This window comes from Dendropsophus ebraccatus, chromosome 4, assembly GCF_027789765.1.
Source record: "Dendropsophus ebraccatus isolate aDenEbr1 chromosome 4, aDenEbr1.pat, whole genome shotgun sequence".
Taxonomy (NCBI): Eukaryota; Metazoa; Chordata; class Amphibia; order Anura; family Hylidae; genus Dendropsophus; species Dendropsophus ebraccatus.
The window spans coordinates 123547947-123562432 of NC_091457.1; the positions used below are offsets into that span (position 1 = coordinate 123547947).

A 14486-nucleotide genomic window follows, 5' to 3' on the forward strand; every position below is an offset into this window, starting at 1 on the left:
TCTGAGACTGTTTTGGTTCTTGGGGCCCTCCAAGTCATTTGTGCATACATGTTTTTGACGTTGTCTTCACATGGTCAACTTATCTTTATGATTTTTTTTTACAACGCTTTAAAAAATCTAGATTTTCCCAACTGTAACATTATTCGCCCTCCCTAAGTGTTTGCTACTGATGATTAATAGGATCGTCAGTCCTGTCTATGAATTCCATATGTTTACAGTTTAGGATATACTTTCCACTTAGGCATTTCTATTAATATCTGCTTTTTATTACATGAGCATATTTGGGGAGATTGAGGTGGCTTCTTGACCCTTGGTCAGCTCAGTTGATTTGTTATGTACATAAATAAAAATTTAACAGAGCCATTTTTGGTAACTTAACATAGGCTGTCTGGATGGTGAAATGCACTGCAGTATTTTTCTGTAATTTTAGAAAATAATATTTGGTTTCATCTGGTTGGATAAAAAACAGTTGCTGATTTTTGTGTCTTTTTTAATTGTTTAAAATGAAATATGGCTACTTTCTGACATGTAGAATGGTGGGCTTTAGGGGGCAACATGCTGGTTTTGTCTGTATTGTGGTTATAGCCGATCAGATCCCATATCATGTTTTCCCATTTCATTCCATAGCCTCTTGCACGTCCCACCAGTGTAGACTTTGGCAGAGAGATAATTGGGAAAGGACTGCGGTTGCATCAGTGTAATTTTGGATGCACACATCTGAACAAACCTGGCCACACTCCAGAATGTAAATAATAGATGAAGATACTACAAAAAGTTGGGTTAGGATAAAAGCAAAAAAGATAAAACGAAAGATTGGAAATATGACTCAGAAAATTATCTCCAACTGGGTTTCCATATGCAGTTTGTTCCTAAGGGTTAATTCAGATTTTGAGATCTTGGAATGAAATTAAGATAATTAAATTCAACCCATATGTTGGCATTTTTGTGATTTCTATTTTTTCATGAACATTAATGTTATTATTCTCCATTGCATTTTTAATGTAATCCATATGCTGCATAGTTTTTTTTTTTATACAAAAGAACTTCATACACAAGTGTGTTTATACAATAATTTAGTGGGAATACGCATATTGACATATTGTTCATCTTGAAATATGTGTGCTATGACTAATATGTATGCTTCAATCTCCCACCCATATATTTTACCTCTTGGGAGTCTCATAGTGTAAAGAGGTTTTTTGAGTCCACTTTATTCATAGCTTGGAACCCAGATCATGTTGTCTTGCTCTGCCTGGTTATCTCTATACATACTTCAGTTTCTGTATCTGACATCTATCTCCATGTTATGGGATTACTACTAGAATTTTTGGCCTATCACGGTGTACCATGATGGGGAAATGTAAAATATGTTGTGTTAGGAACCGGACAGCAGGACAAGACTCAGCCCCGCCCACTGTCTCTACCTACTTGCCACAATCCGCCCTAAGATGGTGACGAGCAACTTGGCGACGGTCCCTGCACTGGCTAGGTGGAACACAAATACAAGACAGAGAGACAGACAGACAAACACAATGAAGAATAGTAAACAGTCCGGGTCACAACAATCGGGCAGCAAAAGTACAAAATCACAATCCAATAAACGTAGTCAAAGTCCAGGCAAAATGGTCAAGGGCAGGTGGCAAGCAAGGGAGGTCAAGGAATAAGGCAAAAATCAGAGATAGCAAATACACAGAAGATACTAGCGGGCAGAGACTAAGTCAATAACCAGCAATGAGTGCACAGACTGGGTTAGTTATATAGGAGGCCAGGGTTCTGATCCAGAATGTAATTGGACCATCCCCCTGATCTCCAAGCACAGACACCTGAGAACAAGACAGATCCACTGGCAGGAAGACCTGACAGTAACAGCAGAACCAAAACACACATTAACCATGACATGGCCAGACAGAACTCAGCAGGTGAAGTCGGGTGTGTCTCCCAAAGAGAGCAAATAAACCAGTGTTCAGACACAGCAAAACAAAACACAGAACAGAATAAGAGAATATCAGCGCCTTCTCGGCCGCACAGCACGAGCAGAGGGACGCATAACGCTCCGCAAAGATACCATCCTGACAAATTGTTTTTACTTTTGTATGCGCTATGGACCTTCATCTTTCTAGTGTTCTATGCACCCAAAAATAACTAAACCTATACCTGACTCCAGGCCCTTCATCATAATATAGTACCTAAAACTTTCTATAATACACTAGAATAGACTTTGTTCTATCTGTTGTAGAGTTCCAGTTATCTTATGCCCACACTCAATATACATTTGCTTAGTGGCCTTGGTGTGTAGGCCTCATGAATATGGGCTCTTAAATACACTTAGATTTTAGACATTCAACCTATGTATATTTTAGTTAGCCATTTTCCTTAACTCAAAAAAGAGTTTGTGTCCTCATCCTTGTCTCTAAGTCGATCAACCTTGTGTTACATAAACCCATGTATCTGGCTTTCATGGCCAAAAGGTTTTAAACCTCATCCCTTTGACGTTTCTCTGCAGGGGAGATTGCTTAATTTTCTCCACATTAAAACATGTCAGTCAAGCAGTCATACATATTGTCCCACCTGTTGCAGTATTTGAAGTGTCATTGGTTTTTGTGAGTAGCTTAGATAAGTTCACATTTTTTTCCTGTCTGTTCATCATCCATAAAACAGTGAAACTCCACCTCCATCTCATTGCTTTGCAAAATGAATAGTCACTAGAGATTATCGAACTTTCTGAAAAGTTTGGGTTTCGCACAAACCCTATCAATCAGCATTTCAATCCCGCTGCCTGGAAAAGATAAATACAGCCTTAGGAGTGCCTGGAAAACCTATATATAGCCATAGGCTGTATACATGTTTTCCAGGTAGTCCTTGGGATGCATCCACTTTCTCCAGTTAGCAGGATTTAAATAGTGATCATTCAGGTTCGATCATATCTAATAGTCACTTATTTGCTAGTAGTACTTAGTGCATCTTAGGAAGCATGTTAAGACTTCATTAACCTGTGCCACCATGAACTAGTGAATAGTTTTTTTTTTGTTATAGGGACCATTGAGTTCTGATACTTGAGTTAGTTATTTGGGGCAACATGAACCATACATTTTTGATGCCTGGGTTGGTTGTTTTGGGCATCAAGGACCATTGATTTTTGATATTTGGTACCCCAAGAAACATTTGACTATATAAACAGTCATATTTTGACTGGGGTCGAGTCTTTACTGTTAATGGAGCAGACCAGTCATTGTCTCTGGAGACACATATTCCCTATCCTGTGAGTTGAGGATAAGGTATCTTACCTCGTAAGACCCCTTTCATTTTCCTAACCCACCAGACTGCCAAAGATATGTGCTAGACAATACAATTCTGTCTGCCTACAGTCACCACTAGGGGAAGCTTACAGAAGGCTGATTTTTATAGGTCCCACTGAACTCAGTGATTTATTTATCTTCTGTACGCTACAAAGCTTGGCCTAGTTGTGGCTGCAGGCAGACAGAATTCTGCTATTCATCCATATGGGAATACTGTTTATCACATCTAACCATTATTTACTGCAGATGCAACAATTGTAAAAAAGGCGTTTTATTGGTAGCATCCGATAAGACTGTTTTGTCTATAAAATGGATGATGACATCAGCTTGTTATATGTACAGGACGCGGAGCACATACTTTTTTGTTATTTAATGCAATTCTTAAACTTCGGAAACACCCAAAACTAATGATGGTTTAAATATGATATTGCCCGTAAGCAGCTGGATACCCTATTCCAGCCACGTTCTTTATCTGGAAAATGTTAATATGAATCATTGAGAGACGTTTTCTCAGCGGTAAAAGCCAGCGTAATGTCTTATTGCAGCTTAATTTTCAATTCTTAGTGTCTCGACACAGATTTGATTTGAATTCATGCCTTGTTGGTTTAGGCACATTGCCCTGTGATACAAAATAAGATACGTAAATGAAACCGCTGTAGTGTACAAAATTCTGATTTTACATTCATTATTAACATATGTATTGTCTTTTTAACTCTTTTGCGTGTCACTGTGGCGACAATACGTATAAAAAAGAATGCTTCAGTATTCAGCACAGTGACAACTGGAGGCCTATCATTTATCTAAGTCTGCAGATAAAGTATATGTGCACCAATTCTGCAAGGTGCATTCATGCCCTTTAAGGGGTGGGTCAGGATTGGACAAACATGGTTGCCTTCTTTTTTATATGGTTTTAGTAAGCTCTGTCCTTGAATAGAGCCTTAAAGGGGTTATCCAGGCTTAAAAAAACATGGCCACTTTCTTCCAGAAAAAATGCAGCCTCAGTTGAGGTGTGGGTTTTGCGGCTCAATTCTATTTAAGTCTAATACAACACACAAACTAGGGGTGGAGCTGTTTCTGCATGAAATCTTGAATAAATCTTGGATAACTACAGAAATGTTTTGCCTATATAATGCAGCATATGTTATTATTAGAGAAAAATGTAAATGTAGAGATTCTTATATATGTTTGTGCTTACCTGTCTTAGCTGATGTGGCAGGCATTGTTTTTCAGCCATCTTGACTCCTGTATTCTCACTGATATAGGTTCTTAATGTTGTCAACATTTCCCATGATGCATCTGGTTTTACAGATAATTGGGGTGGAGTCTCACAGTTTACCCAATCAGAACAACCAAATCAGGCTGCTGGAGTTCAACCAGGTGAACTGCTGAGACTCATACATGGGTAACAGTTCACATTCTATACAGTTTTGATGTGTTTTCTTATTCGTAGTTAATTTTTAGAGAAATATTGTCTTGAGGAGAAAGTGTTTTGACCTATAATCACAACTTGCTCTAGCAGTGAGTTTAGGTCTGAACATTCAGACCCCAACTGATTAAAACTTTTGAAATTTCTGTAGGTGACAGGTATGGGTCGTTGACATTCAGTGAATCATATAATTGCAGAAGGTTTGAGAGCTGAAATCTTTCTCTTTCAGGTTCGCTACTGCAATTCCCTGGATGAAGAAGAGAAGAGGGAGCTCAAGCTGTTCAGCAACCAAAGAAAACGAGAGAACTTGGGACGAGGGAATGTCAGGCCTTTTCCGGTGACCATGACCGGTGCCATCTGTGAACAGGTAAAGCAATGAAGAGTTTAGTATACCATTATCTCTATGGTTGAGTACTGGTCAGTTTATTCCTTGATTCTGACTCTTGTCGATATATTTGGACATTTCTAAGACAAAATAGCAATGGAACTTGTATAGACTTGTCTCCATAAACAAGCCATGGCGCCTACAGCTGTGGGTCCTGAGATCAGAGCCAGGGGACTGAAATGTAATAGAGTGTGCATTACAGTATGTAAGGTGAATGAATAGAGAGGGCATGTTTACAGGGATATGTCATTCTTCATAGCTAAGACTCAGAATTGTCTTACCATGGATGAACTTCAACTGCATCACCTTCAGCAAGTGTTTGACACCTTCTACTCTTTACTTTTGTGAGAAAGGTCTTCCCATGTGTCAGTCAATTTCCTGGATCAAAGGGATTAAGTTCAGAGACAACTGTAGACTTTGACAATTGTCCCGGAAGCAATATATCTCCAGTAACATTGGTGCATCCAGTGTTTCTAGAATCAAAAGGTTAAACCTGTGTTGCTTCCAGATGTTATAGACTTGATCAGTTACTGAAGATTACAGGAGTACATTCTATCTGATAAAGAACGTATTCCGCAAACCAACTTAGCTTTGAATTGGAGTAAGGGCCCTATTCCACCGGACGATTATCGTTCAGATTATCGTTAAATCGTTCAAATCTAAACGATAATCGTTCGGTTGAAATGCAGTTAACGATTAACGACCAAACGAGAAATCGTTGATCGCTTTATAAGACCTGGACCTATTTTTATCGTTGCTCGTTCGCAAAACGTTCACAAATCGTTCGCATTGAATAAGACATCGCTCGGTCGTTCGCAATAGATACGAACGCAATAGCAAATAAATAGCGAAGAAAAAACGATCACAATTACGATCATAAGTAAGGATTATCGTTCCATGGAAATGAGTGAATGTTTTCAGGTCTTTTGCAATAGCGGTCGTTTGAGATCGTTAATCGTTAACGATTATGCAAACGATAATCGTCCAGTGGAATAGGGCCCTAATGAAGGTCATACATTTTTGATAGCTGTTGGACAAATGTTTGTCCCCCTGAGCCAAGCATGCATGTACTCTGGACAGAGGAGGAAAAGCTGCTGCCAGACACCTGTTATCATATCTGCCTGAGAACAAAGTGAATGGGCATGTTGAAATCCAACAAGCCCAACAGTTCTCTCCTCTGACATCTGTCTTCAGGGGAAGAGACGGGAGACCAACTCTTTAGTATAGATCTCCTGACATGTCTGTCTAAGAAAAAATACTTGAATTCTAAATAAATAGGGCACAGGTTGTTACCATTGCCTATATCAAGTCTGTACACCCTCTGGTATTGACTTACCAGTGTTGAGAGCATTAGGGTATGTTCACATGAGCAGCATGGGGGGAGGGGGGATTGGCCACCTCTGAAGCTTCCATTAAATAATTGAAGGACCAATGGCATATAGGTTTTGGGCAGTGATATACACTGATTTGTATGCAGAAAATCAGCATGTTCAATGTCTTTGTGAGCATACCCTAAGACTGTCTAGCAACAAACCTTATTGAGTGGGGGAATAATAACACCCAGTTGTCACAATAAACAGTAGAAACGCCCAACACATGGCTCCAGGATAAGGTGCTTAAGCATGATTTGTGTAGGAATTGACAACATAAAACAGACACAACAAAAGAAAAAATTCTTCTAAAAAATATTAGTGAACATTTAGGTGACCCTGGTGAGGGACCCCAAAACAAATAACATTTACAGGGTTACTTGTCACTGTCCACAGTTTACCATGATTTAAAATATAAACTCACATGTTGGCTGTACGTGTCATTGGGAATATTCCTATTTTTTGGGCCAGTGTATCTGCACATTAAAAAAATTTATCTAATGCATTAAAAATAATCTAGTTATCAAGTCATAAATTAGAGCCGGAGGGGACATGAGGACATTACTAAATGACCCGACGTTCTCCCCAGGCGCATAATCTGCTTATATTACTTTTTCTAATTTAAAGAAAATGTGGCTGCTTCTTTCCACATCGCAATTAAAACCAATTTGCATAATTTCCGTAACAATGTATCAGCGCTGCATTAGACTTGTAGGGATTAAATTGTAAATCTGGTTTTATTTCTCGCCGTTATACTGCAGTGATCTAATTTCTGCCCCGTCCACAGCTTCTCCATCAGCCATTTACCTTTTACTGCTCGGTGCTGACATAATTGCAGTTTTACTTTGGGTTTTATGATGGTTTTAATTACTGTTGCGCTGTTTGCGAAGGCCGTGTCTCTGAGACAAGAGATGAAGAGTTTAGTCACAGCTACCATTTTATTTCTCAATCCTTTTTAAGAGTCTTTTTTATAAGAACATTATTCCATCCTATAATCTTGCCATGTGAGATGTTGCAGTTCAAATCTTCTTTATCGTCTTTGGCTGGACAGGCCCCCAGGGGAGGATATAAGTCCTGAGGCATCACATTCAGTACAGGCTCTTAAGGCTAAGCAATTTGTATTATTGAATGCAAATGTTCTGGATAAAAAAAACTAATAGTCTCCCTGGGAGCAAATTAATGACCTGTACAGCTAAATAATGAGAAATACAATCATGTCAAATTGAGCTGGATCTTAGTGTGTTCAAGGAAGCTACAACATGGCTGCCATTTCCTGCTGGCTGTATATTCTTCATTGCATCCGTTCATAGAAAAAGAGATAATCAATTCCTTTGAGTGCCATCAAATGTTGGTACAGTATTTTGCAAGCTCACGCCTCTAAAATTCATTATACACCTATGATCCTTTTCCTTTGCCTGGTCTGCCATTTACAAAAAAAATAAAAATCTTATAATGATCTTTTGTCTCTTGATTTTCAGTGTGGAGGCCAGATTAATGGAGGGGACATAGCCGTCTTCGCATCTAGAGCCGGTCATGGCATTTGTTGGCATCCGCAGTGTTTTGTGTGCACCATATGTAATGAGCTGCTGGTCGACCTTATATACTTCTACCAAGATGGGAAGATCTACTGCGGCAGACATCATGCTGAGTGCTTGAAGCCTCGATGTGCAGCCTGTGATGAGGTGAGTGGAGATCAGCACAGTCACTCTGCAGCTCCTGCATCTATACTTTGCTTTGCTCCCCTTGTATATGCACTAGCTTGTGTCTGCAGAGCTATGGTGGACAATATGAGTACCACAGATCATTTTCTGATTACGTATTCTCTTTAAAAGTTTGGTCTACATTGGTTAAACCTTTTTCCACTTGGCACATTCCATATTATAGGTGATAAGTATCCGATTAGTAAGGATTTAACCGCTGGGACCCCCTCTAATCCCAAAGTCATTTTCTCTCTCTCCTCTTATCCATCTGGCCTATAACAATGTCCCTCTTGGTTTCCCTCACAGTAAAGTGGATAGGTAGTTTGCTCTACGAGGTAAATAATTTCCCTCATTAGGTAGGTCTCCCCTAGAGATGAGCGAACCTGCCGAGTTTCGGGTTCGTATGAACCTGAACTCTCGGCGTCTGATTCCCGCTGTCTGCAGCCTCCGTGAAGAGGGTGGATACAGCCGGAGGACCGCCTAGAAAACTGGGATACAGCCATAGCCATAAGCTGTATCCCAGTTTTCCAGGTGGTCCTCCGGCTGTATCCACCCTCTTCACGGAGCCTGCAGACAGCGGGATTTAGACGCCGAGAGTTCAGGTTCACACGAACCCGAACCTCGGCAGGTTTGCTCATCTCTAGTCTCCCCAGTAGATAATATCCCCCATTTGGTTGGTGGTCTCAGAAGATAATATCCTCCATTAGGTAGGATGTTCCTGTAGAAAATATCAGCATTTAGGTAGGTGGTTCCTACAGATTAGGTAAGTGGTGTCTGTAGATAAAATCCCCCATTAGGTAGGCGGTGTCTGTAGATAATATCCCCCATTATGTAAGTGGTGTCTGTAGATAATATTCTCTATTAAGAAGGTGGTGTCTGTACATAATATCCCCTATCATGTAAATGTTGTCTGTAGATAATATCCCCCATACAGTAGGCGGTGTCTGTAGATAATACCCTCCATTATGTAAATGTCTGTAGATAATACCCCCCATTAGGTAGGCATTGTCTGTAGATAATACCCCCCATTAGGTAGGTGGTGTCTGTTGATAATATCCTTCATTCAGTAGGCGGTATCTGTAGATAATACCCCCATTATGTAAATGTTGTCTGTAGATAATATCCTTCATTCAGTAGGCGGTGTCTGTAGATAATACCCCCCATTATGTAAATGTTGTCTGTAGATAATATCCCCCATTAGGTAGGTGGTGTCTGTAGATAATATCCCCCATTAGGTAGGTGGTGTCTGTAGATAATATCCCCCATTATGTAAATGTTTTCTATAGATAATATCCTTCATATTCAGTAGGCGGTGTATGTAGATAATACCCCCCATTATGCAAATGTTGTCTGTAGATAATACCCCCCATTAGGTAGGTGGTGTCTGTAGATAATATTCTCCATTTAACAGGTGGTGTCTGTACATAATATCCCCCATTAGGTAGGTGGTGTCTGTACATAATATCCAACATTAGGTAGGTGGTGTCTGTACATAATATCCCCCATTAGGTAGGTGGTGTCTGTAGATAAGATCACAGGATAAGATAGGGAATGTTATCACCTGGACCCACACTGATAAAAGCTTTTCACACATTGCTATGAAATGTCAGAAGTTTTTTTTTTTGTTTGTTTTTTTAATACTAGTTATCCTAAAGAACTTGATAAAAAAAGACTGACTCTAGGACGCTTATGCACTGAATTTTGAGTATTTCTTATTCGCTTAGTGTCGGTCAAGCATGTTCTCAGCACATTTTACTCAGCTATATAATAACTCATCTCATCTGGACAAATATACTGTACTCCTATTTCACAAATGTGCCTGTTATTGAAAGACTTTGCTATTCCCTGTAGCAAGTAACACACTACATCAGTATTGATCTGTGGTGTGTTCTTAAAGGGCTTCCATTGTGTACAAATGCCCAAGGGTCACAGTCCATACAGATGTTCTAGGAAATTCTTCACTTGATATATGTCCTGGTGAGATGGCAAGAAAGAGCCGCTGTCTTATCTCACCTCAGTGTATTACAGCTCAGCAAAACTCACCCGAGGATCCATCCTAGGGTAGGATTAACCAGGATTAAATGGAGCCCTGGGGACATGTGCAGATTAATTTTTCGTGTATTGTGGTTTCTCCCTTTAGAGAAATGCATCTCTGGAATGAACAGTAAAGTGATGTTTTGTGAGAGCTGTAAATTATAAAAGCCACAAGATAGCTAAAGATAGGATGGGGAGATGGAAGGAATTAATAAACACTCTATAGTAAGCAAAAAAAAAAAAAAAAATAGATATAGAACTCCAAATCCTCTAGAACTCACTGATACAATTCCGACTTTCTTCAACCATCACTAGGGGGAGGTAAGTATCTTGGTGTGTACTGCTTATACATTGAACTCAACAATATAACGGTATCCAGTAACATATACACGTGGGTGAAGCTGGCTGTCAGTATTGCTGTGTGCAGCAGCCTCTGTACAGATAACAGTAATTAGAGGCTACCACACAGCAATACTGACAGACAGATTTCCCCCGTGTATTCTAATAAGAATATACAGTACACATGGGGGGACCCTGCTCTTTATCAATAGCACTGTGTGGCAGTGATGGATCAGAGCAGGAGAGACTGGGAACTGCAGGGCCTAAAGGAGTCAGTGTAGGCCCTTATTGCTGCCCCTTCTTTAACATTAATTTTAATGAAGTTATATTACAATGTATTGTTAAGGAAATGTATTAAAGACAATGTAACTCTCCAGAGTACCCCTTTAAGATATATTAAGAAATTAGCACAAAATGTTAATGTTAATGCCCAGACTTGTGCAGGCTTCATTGCACTAAGTGGCGGAAATGTGCTATAATTCTAGCGATAGCTGTTTCTGTCATGTCCTTCTCAATGGCTAATGCCAGTTCCATTTTTTGATCCTGATTGTTGGTTCTGTGTCAGATCATTTTCGCAGATGAATGTACAGAGGCGGAGGGAAGACACTGGCATATGAAACACTTCTGTTGCTTTGAATGCGAAACAGTGCTTGGTGGTCAGAGATACATCATGAAAGAAGGACGTCCGTACTGCTGCAACTGCTTTGAGTCTTTATATGCCGAGTATTGTGACACCTGTGCTCAGCACATAGGTAAGAGTCATCATGGGTTAATGTCTCCTATAGAAATGCTTGTAATAAAAAAATCAGTTTTTCTCCAATTTCGCATTTAGTTTTTAAATATTTGTGGATGTATATACCAATTCTTTACATACCTTAGATGCAAGTCATCCGTACCAAAGCAGACATATCAAAATAATCTAATATCCAAAATAATGAACCATACACTTAATAATCAAAACAAGCTGCAGATTTCTATATTGCAGTAAAAACTGCTAAATAATACGCCCAGTTTCATCAAAAGACATGAAAATTAAAATTCATACACAAATTCTCATCACAATCCTTGGTTCGGAAGACAGACATATTCACCACAGGGCTCTTGCGGTATAATAATCCCAGTCCCTTCTTCAGCAGGAATAAATGATTCATTCATCTATGCTTGGTGCTGAAGAAGGAACTGATATAGTTGCAGAATGCATCCAGCAAGGCTTGCACTATAGAGACAGGTTGCTAATTGGTAATGCGCATCTTGCCATATAGATGCTGCCTACGTTTCTAAATGCAGCTTGCTGAGCTTAGCCCGCTTAAGGTATACATTACTCTCAGGAGACTCTGTATGATTTTGATAGTATTCCCTACTTCATCTACAAACATCTAGTATGAATTAAATAGGTTCACATCTGTACTAATAATGCCAGTGCCGGATCTAACGCCCGACACACCCTATAATGGTATTCGCCATTTTACCGGATAATTAACAAAGCAATTTTCTTCTGTCTTTAATTTAATGGTGCTTCCGATACAGGTGTAAACCTAGCCTAATATTGCTAAAGAGACGGGTCATGTGACTGTTCCTGCGCAAGTGATTACAGTCTTTATTACAGTCAATCACTGTACTCACAGCATAGGCAGCTTGACTGACATAAGTGGAGCTGTGACCATTGTATGGGGCAGCAGAGGTGTTAGCTTGGAGGTGACATGTGGGGAGTCGCAGGCGGATAGTGTCAGGAACAAGCTCCAGGATTAAGGCAGTGCTTGATCTATTTCAGGGCTGGGGGCTAGAGAAGTGGGGAGAGAGTGTCATTTTGGTGGGTCCATCCCTGCACCAATCCCCTGCAGTTCCTGCTGCTGTCCCTGCTGTCAGTGTTGAGGGGGTGGGGGCTTATGGGCAACATATACCTACACAGTGGCATTTGTCACAACCTTCCTTTGGCGATATATGTTTGACCTTTATTCCCATCAGAAACCAGCGAGAGTAAACCTATTAATAGTGGCATCTAATGTTTAGCCACAAATTCAGTCAGTACAGTGTCGATCAGGAGGAGTACTCTTATTAATACTTCAAGAATGACGCTACTGGCAGTGTCTCCCGAAGTGTTCCTATTAATTGTGCCAGCCAGTAAGTGTAAGGAGCAAAACATATAAAAAAAAATAACTTCACCAGTGTCTTTTCTTTTCTTCTCCACTAGGGGATTGGCAGGTTTCTTCTTGTTCTGTAGGATCCTATAGGAGTTGGCAAGTTTGCAGTATACATGAGTGTAAATATCAAAGATATTTATATCTCCACAGTAGTCATTTCAGATCATACAGGAGGAATCCTAAGGAAGTCTCTATTTAAAATACTGGCAGAAACTAGATTTAGACATGAACTGAGGATGGTTAGGAGACTGGTCTAACTATGTTTCTAGGGGACATTTAATAGTCTTATGATCCATTTTCTAGACATCAATATTACTGGAAATGATAGAAAACCCACTTTACATTATAGTAAGGTAACCTAGAGTGAGATAAGAACTGTCATCTCCGACAGCCTGACCAGTCATTTTACTGTAATGGTCCTCCACAAGTCTCTTCCATTACCAGCAAGCGGCCGGCGAGTGCATAATACATGAGAGGAATAGATAGTCCTGTACTGAATAACCCTGTATCATGTACAGCAGTGACTCCAACCTGTGGCTCTCCAGCTGTTGCTACAACTACAACTTCCAGCATGGCCAAACAGCTAGATAAGCTATAAATGTCGGGGGTGGGGTGTCCTCATCAGGAGATCCAGGATCCACAAAGAGCCACTGCCTTGAAGTTTAGGAAACAGACACGAATATTAGTTAAAATATACTATGAAGGCATTATATATGTTGATTCTGCAGATATTACGGATGTTCCATGTTCATTGTTTTAGAGCAGACAGAATGAGCAGATTGATGTATATTGTGTGTGTGTGTGTGTTAAATTGCTGCTCATTTTGGGCTTAGGAGTCCAGTGGGCGCTCCTCATCACTGAGTAACAGTTATTTCTGTAACATAAAGACTGGCAATCATTAAAGGAGAACTCCGGGCTGGGGTGATTTTCTGGAGTGCTGGGGAGGGGGATGATAAAAGAAGTAACATGCTCTCTCCTCCCCTTCTCCAGGGCTGGTGCTGGAGTCCTACAGCTCTCGTCCCCCGGTCCTGGCTTCTTCTGGGTCTGAGTGGGGACTGGGGAAGGACCCTGCTAAGGCCACTGACTGGCTGAGTGGGCCTGGTACGTCACATCCCAGCTCCCCACTCAGACCCAGAAGCAGCCATGAGAGCATGTTACTTCTTTCATACTCCCCTTCCCAGTACTGTGTCAAAAGTCACCCCAGCCCCAGCCCAGTGAGACAACCCACTAGACTTCTCACTAGACTTCTCAGACCAGAATGTTTGCAAATTTTTTATTTCTTACAGATCAAATGGTGTCAGAAAGTTATATAGGTTTATAATTAACTTCTATTTAAAAATCTAAAGTCTTCCAGTATGTATCTGCTGCTGCATGCCCTGCAGAAAGTGGTGTATTCTTTCCAGTCTGACAAAGTGCTCTCTGCCGCCACCTCTGTCCATGATAGGAACTGTACAAGGAAGTCGGAAATCCACGTAGAAAACCTCTTCTGCTCTCGACAGTTCCTGACATGGACAGAGGCGGCAGCAGGAAGCACCGTGTTAGACTAGAAAGAATTCGCCATTTCCTGCGGACATACAGCTTGAGATTTTTAAATAAGTAATTTACAAATCTATATACCTTTCGGACACCAGTTGATTTAAAAGAAATAAAAATTTCACCAGAGTTCCCCTTTGAATAAAGATGATATACAGATATATACGGTTATACAGAATCTTTTCTTACACAGCTAAATATCAATCTGCTCAGCTCCTCCTGCTCTATTACATGATACCAATAGATTGAACAGCATTTTAAT

The 14486-nt window shown here is 40.2% G+C and overlaps 1 protein-coding gene across 7 annotated transcripts in view; it reads left to right on the top strand.

Annotated features, from left to right (window-relative positions):
• PRICKLE2 (prickle planar cell polarity protein 2) overlaps positions 1 to 14486 on the top strand; it is a 215061-nt gene that overhangs the window by 182074 nt on the left and 18501 nt on the right. For all 7 annotated transcript variants that reach the window (XM_069966928.1, XM_069966926.1, XM_069966929.1 and 4 more), the window contains 3 exons: positions 4952 to 5089; positions 7956 to 8159; positions 11116 to 11302. In XM_069966928.1, the coding sequence (XP_069823029.1) occupies positions 4952 to 5089; positions 7956 to 8159; positions 11116 to 11302 (529 nt within the window). The remainder of the gene's footprint in view (positions 1 to 4951; positions 5090 to 7955; positions 8160 to 11115; positions 11303 to 14486) is intronic.